The sequence below is a fragment of the Macadamia integrifolia genome, chromosome 1 (genome assembly GCF_013358625.1).
Source record: "Macadamia integrifolia cultivar HAES 741 chromosome 1, SCU_Mint_v3, whole genome shotgun sequence".
NCBI classification, from domain to species: domain Eukaryota; kingdom Viridiplantae; phylum Streptophyta; class Magnoliopsida; order Proteales; family Proteaceae; genus Macadamia; species Macadamia integrifolia.
In genome coordinates this window covers 31,820,101-31,826,487 of record NC_056557.1, presented here as the reverse complement: position 1 = coordinate 31,826,487, position 6,387 = coordinate 31,820,101, and the positions used below count along the sequence as shown (strand labels likewise).

Sequence of the window (6,387 nt, the reverse complement as noted above, 5' to 3'; positions counted from 1 at the left end):
AACCAAACATAGTCTTAAAAGAGAAAGATATATATATATATATATATATATATATTCATGAGAATCATTGTAAAATCTCACAGCAAACCCATCAACTTTCCCTTCCCAGAACACCCCAACTCAAAGATTGAATCACCAAAGTTGTCTTTCACATTCAGAGACAACTGACAGGTAATTAGTTTAAGAAGAAATAGTTTTCATCATCCGAACAATAGCTGAAAAATTCCACTTCTATGTATCATAATTCTGTTAATTGAATTTACAGAAGCCTGAAGTGACAAAACCCGAAGTTATAAACTTCCCGAGGATCCATTGGTCTGAAGTTCACAAAAAAGTGAGAATGAGACCTGACAGTCACATTCTATCACTGAACTTCAGATAAATCCCTTCTGTAATAGTATCTTTTAGTTGATCTTTTCCAAGAGAGTCTCTCTTTCTCTGAAAAAAAAAAAAAAAAAAAATTCAAAATCAGAAATTAATATGCTTTATACATTCCCTTCTCTCATTTCTTTGCGTCCATTCCTTCATAAAGTCTTCAAGTTTCATTCCATGCTGAGAAAATTGGAGCTACATGACAAACAGCTAGATTGTTGGACCTAGCAGGTGCAAGAGGCTGTACCGCAGTGGGCAACCAGTTGTTGCAACTTGAGCCCTGAACCTGATGATGATCATACCCATTATTATTAACCTTCATTAATCCTGCCGACTGTTGCTGCTGTGAGAGATAATATAAATTCCGAGCTTGCTGGAATGGATCATTTTCGTATCCCATTTGCTTAACATCAATATTATCCCCATAACAACTCCCCAGATTATGCTGGTTGTTGCTTTGCTGATCAGATATCACTGTACTACTACTTATAGGCAACACGTAGCAACTACTGTTGTTTCCACCACCAACTACATGAAAAATACCATTGCTACCACCACTTCCTCCACTGCCACCCCCACTGCCGCCACCACCATTTCCGCCACTACTGTAAATAACGGAATTAGAGCCCGAGCTATTTTCCAAAGAGGCCGAATCTAAGCTCATGAGATTGTGCATCACAGAAGGCTGGAAGAAGTTATGGGTATTATTGCCCAATTGCAGCTGTTGAAGATGATCTTGAAAGCTATGTGCAGTTACTGCTGCTTCTTCTTGTTCTTGCTTACACCAACCTGTTCTTTGCTGACCATAGTACATACTTAATGGTTGAGCCTGCTGTTGAAATGCAATGGTGGGCCATCCATGGTGGTGTGATGCAGCATAACTGTTAAACCCATCAATTAGCTGATGAGAATTATTGATGTTGTTGCTGTTGTTGTTGTCATGATCACTACTACTCCTTCGACCATCCAATACATTTGTTGTTTCAGTCTGTTCCGCTTCTTTCAAACGCTTTGAAGCTCCTCCAATAGGTAAAGTGCTGCTCTCAAGTATGTTATTTACATCATATCTGCTCATGTCAAAGTTGGTAACCGCATTAAGACCACGGAATTTTATGGCTGCAATATCATAGGCCTCAGCTGCTTCTTCTTGCGTGCCTAATAGTATCATAAAAATGTTGAGAATGCAAACTAATATTACTAAATGAAATTGGAATAGTGGAAAAAAGGGAACTTACTGAATGTGCCCAAGTAGAGATCCTTGTTCCCTGCTACCCTTCCAATCCTAGCTTGCCATCTTCCATGTTGATGGTGTCTGCAAAAATTAGTACAATAAAATAAGCACCATACAAAATTTATTATCCTAAATAGCTAGTTGAGCTTACCAAAGAGTACCACCTAGGCATATTTGTCGGAGTGAGTGAACAAACATGTCATTTCTCTTTCATAAATGCCCCTCTATGTTACTAATAAAATTATTTAGAGGGTGCACATGTGTTGTCATGAAACCATATGTAAAAGAGCTGTACTCTCAACATATAGGGAGCTGATCTTGACTCATTTTTCATGTATGGGAAAAAGATTTTCTATACTTTACTAGTGCTATTGTTTGAAATTAGTTCATGCATTGAGAATTAAGTTTTTTTTTTTTTTGGTGGTTGGGGGGAGGGGGGTTAGGGAGAATTAAATTTGGAGACTCTTTAATTAAAAATTTCATGCTGCTTCAATGCAGCTTTGTAGGCTTATGGTAAAAGTTCAGTGCAAACATCTTGGGCTATGGATGAAGGAACATTGGTAAAACTAAAATATCCTAAGCTTTTTTTCTTCTGTATACCTCATTTTCTCTTAGATAATTCCTTTGTTATCAAAATGATACTGCATTTCCACATATAAGAAATTATATCTTATAAGTTTCCAGCCATAAAGATAAGGCTACCAAGGGATGATAGAGTTTAAAAAGGAATTAATATCTTTTTTTTTTTAATAAATATGTGTAATAATGTAAATTTGATACCATCGAAGTGTGCTAATAGAATCTAATATCTTCATAGAGATCATTTATCAATATTGGATTCTTCCTACTTACTCTATTTGTAGTCAACATCACTAATTCGATTTTAGAAACAACTTAAACTATGCTAAACCATTTAATTAAAAATCTTACAAGGAAGACACTGTGGAATTGAGGCAGGCCCCTAGGAGGATTACACCCAATAAGGGAACATCGAGACTCCAAATGAAACATTGTGATGGCTCATAACGGTGTCAGCCTACTCCCAATCTCGAACCAAGCCTACTCCTAATCTCGAACCCGATGGAGTCAAAGATAAGCTGAGATGTACAATTATATTAAACAAGTAAAAATGAAACAAGCATACCTCGTGACTCCACGATAGATAGATGCACCCCGAGAGAACCCACTACTTTTCCTGCATAATATATTTGAAACAAGCATGGTTATATCACAAACTCTATGTATGCCTTGACTATCTAACTCTTGGATATTTTCAACTTCTCTGAAAATACCTTCTTAGAGATGCAACATACTCCTGCCTTGTCATATTCTTCATCTCTTCAATCTCTTTTTCATAACTGCTAATCTGAAAAAGAAACAGTTTTCCTCAGAGCATATACATATATAAACAGATCCTATATATAACTAAAAAAATAGCTACAGAGACACTCACAGGAAAGTTTGTTGTGGTGGATGTACCCCAATACTTCAATGCAGCTAAATCATAAGCTTTTGCTGCTTTTTCTTCTTTGTCATAACCACCTAAACAAAATAATAGTAGGAAAAGAAGTAAGAAGAAAGAGAACAGTAATATTGTGAAAGTTTATCAAGACAAAGTGAATGGTGAACACAAAATATCTTGAAAATGACCACAACTTTTTCTTACCCAAATAGACTGCGAGTAAGTTTGAATAAGGCCAACATCAAGAGAGGAGAAATGCCAGAAAATGAGGAAGAAAAACGGATCAGTATACCCAAAAAAAATCAATGTGGAGAGGTAGGCCTATACTATATACCTTGCCTTCCCTTACGCGTTTGTCCCTCTCTTCGGCAGCTATTGTCCCATAGATGAGCTTCATATCTACCAGTCCATCTGTGCCTGTAAAATGACACCCAAACCTATCATTAAACAAAGAAAGTGAAACCCTAGTGTGAGCTTTCATGAAGGATGCATGAAGGATGTAAACAAACCTTGTTACACCCCGGTAGATGGAGGTCCTTTGCCCAAAAGTATCAATAGATTTCCTTGGCACAGCCTCTACAGCACCAGTCTGGCTATCAAGACCCGTTGTTGTCTTCTCCTTATTTTCTGACGAGGAACACTCACCGCTGCTACCGGTCCCGTTGGTGCTCCCACCGGCTACTGCAAGAAGAGGCAAAGCCAAGCTTGACTGCGACCCAGTACTCATCGATAATGAAAGAGTTTGAGCACTTGTTAGGGTTCCATTATTGACCACCACAGCAGGTGACCCACCACAGATACTCCCTCCCTCGTTCTTGCTCTCCGGCTGTGTCGGTGCCGGCTGGTTCCTCAGCCATGTCTTTATCATCGACAACCCAATAGAGTTGTTGGTGGTGGTGGTGTCGCTTACAGTCACTGCACTGCTACCACTACCACCACCACAACTGTTTGATGTCGCCATGTTCGGCGCAGACGGAAGCTGTAAAGAACAGTTGGAGAATATGTAATCTCCAGTGGGTCTATCGCAGGCTGTGGTTGTCTTGACATTGCACCTCGCAAGTTTATGGTCATGGTCGGTGAGAGAATGGCCACCAAGGAAGTCTTCCAACTTGGGCTCCTCTTGATCAATGTTGTGATTACTGTTTGAGCCTCTCATCAGCCTGGAAAGCTCTGAGTTTGTTTTAAAGTTCCAATCTGCAGGGGAGAGAGGAAGAAGATGAGTACTTTTGTGATAATAATATGAGCTTTCTTTGTTTCCATTTGAAGGAGAAACTCACCTTGGGACTGTGGTTGATTGGTTCTGTTGAAAGCTTCTAAGATACCAAGAGGCCCATCTGGTCTTAAGTTAGGGATGTTAAGTGAAGAAGCCGTTGAATCTGAAGCAAGATCGAAGCAGTCACCGGAGACATCATCGGTTCCAGAGATATCGTCAGAGTTGAATCCGAGGCGAGAGATGTTGGGCTGAGCATGGTTTTGAGACTGTGAGGGAAGCTCTTGAGGTGAAAGAGAGAAAGCCAACCAGTTGTTCATGTTCATGGAAGCCATGTATTTCCTTGATTCCTTCTTTGTTGTGTTCGTTCCGTTTCTTTAAAGGACTCCCAAGAGGAGTTGTTGTTTATGGGAGCTTGTAATAGTCAAGGGAGAGAGGGGAGAAATCAGTTCCTGTATGGAGAAGAGAGAGAATTCATGAGTGCAAATGAAAAGGAAGAAGTTGAATAGGAGGGTCTGGTCCGCTGGGTTTGAAAGGGGAGAGGAAAGGTTTGAAAGGGTAGAGGAAAGGCCAACCGAAAAAATAGGAGAAGGTCGAAAACATTTCTAGCATAGCAAACAGATGAATTTATATGCAAACCCTTCTCCCACCCCAATAATTATATCACACCCTCCCTTTCCTTTTTCTCTTTCTCTCTCTAAAATCTGACTCGCAGATATTTTATTGAATAAATTATATTTTAGACTATTTCTTATGGATATGGTGGGTTTCATGTATTTTATATACATACATACACATTCATAGTTAAATAGAGGAAAAACTGAATCTACTTGACCTCTCTCCTTCACAAAAGTATGCTCAACATATAAAATAGCTCTAAACCCCCCCCCCCCCAATAAAATGAACAAAATCTTTTCAATTAGATAATTCTTAGTTCCATTATGAGCGTATCCCCGTGCTTTACATGTCAATGGAAGGCAGAGTCCAACTAGTAAGATCTATGGTAGCAGGGACGTTAGTGCACAACTTTCAGTTTATTGCCGGCCCTCTTCCCTTTTCAAAGATTGTGGAGAAATAGATGTGTGGCTTTATATGGACTAGAGACGCTGATTTGTCGAAGGCAATAATAGAGAAGTGGGATCAAGTTTGCAAGCCTCTTTGTGAAGGAGGCATGGGAATTAGACGGCTACGTGACATAAACGAAGCCCTCATATGTAAAAATTCTTTGGAAGTCAAGAATAGTGATTCAATGATGAGTAGGATTTTTAAAGCAAAGTTTATTGGGAGAGACGAGTGTTTAAAGAAGGGATATAAGGCTTCCTCGGTCTGGCCTAGAGCTAGGATAATGTTGTCCTTCATAACAACTACGGAGAAGTGGATTATAGGGAATGGTCAATCTATAAGACTATGAAAGGATAGATGGGTAGGCTGTAGCTTCATTGAAAAGTGATCTAATATAGAGGAGAGCACCTTTAGTGCTAGTAATCTTGAGGTGGCAGATATTATTGAGAATGGGAGATGGTGTCTTCCTGATGTTAACTCCTCCCTATTAAGAGACACTTTTGCTGAAGTAACTCAAATCAAATTACCTCAGACCAATATTGAGGATAAGTGCATTTAGTGTTGTACTCCATTAGGGAAGTTGAATATTGTTTTGCCCTGGGAGGATATCAGGCATTGAAATCCTAAGGTACCTTTTGGTTCTCCTTGGTGTGGGAGTCTAAGTTGTAACCAAGGTAAGCTACTTTTGGGTGGAGGCTTATACATGGGAAATTTCCCACATATGAGGTAGTTGCAAGTAAAGGCATCCCAATTGCTTTGATGTGTTCCTTATGTGGTTTAGCAAGGGAATCTATTCCCCATATTTTCTTGGACTGCACTTTCTCTGTGGATGTGTGGAGTAAGTTTGACGATTATTTTGGTATGAGATGGATAGCGCCGATCTCAATTGCAGAGTCTGTGCAATGGTTTCAGGAGGAGAAGAATTTTATTAGCAAAAGAGCCTTAGACAACTGGATTTATCTTTGTTGTAGACAATATTTGGAGGGAGCGAAACTAAAGAAAATATGAAGGTAGATGGCGAAGTAGTAATCATATTGTTAATATGGTAAA

The 6,387-nt window shown here is 39.3% G+C and overlaps 1 protein-coding gene across 1 annotated transcript; it reads right to left on the bottom strand.

Moving 5' to 3' along the window:
- Positions 1 to 273: 273 nt before the first annotated feature.
- Positions 274 to 4,838, bottom strand: LOC122065373 (AP2-like ethylene-responsive transcription factor BBM2). Its single transcript, XM_042629491.1, has 9 exons — positions 4,343 to 4,838; positions 3,575 to 4,259; positions 3,400 to 3,482; positions 3,270 to 3,278; positions 3,057 to 3,145; positions 2,896 to 2,969; positions 2,748 to 2,798; positions 1,608 to 1,684; positions 274 to 1,527 (listed from the first exon to the last, which is right to left on the bottom strand). Exons 1-9 carry the CDS (start codon positions 4,608 to 4,610, stop codon positions 536 to 538), a joined length of 2,328 nt encoding a protein of 775 aa, XP_042485425.1. The 5' UTR covers positions 4,611 to 4,838; the 3' UTR covers positions 274 to 535.
- Positions 4,839 to 6,387: the final 1,549 nt, after the last annotated feature.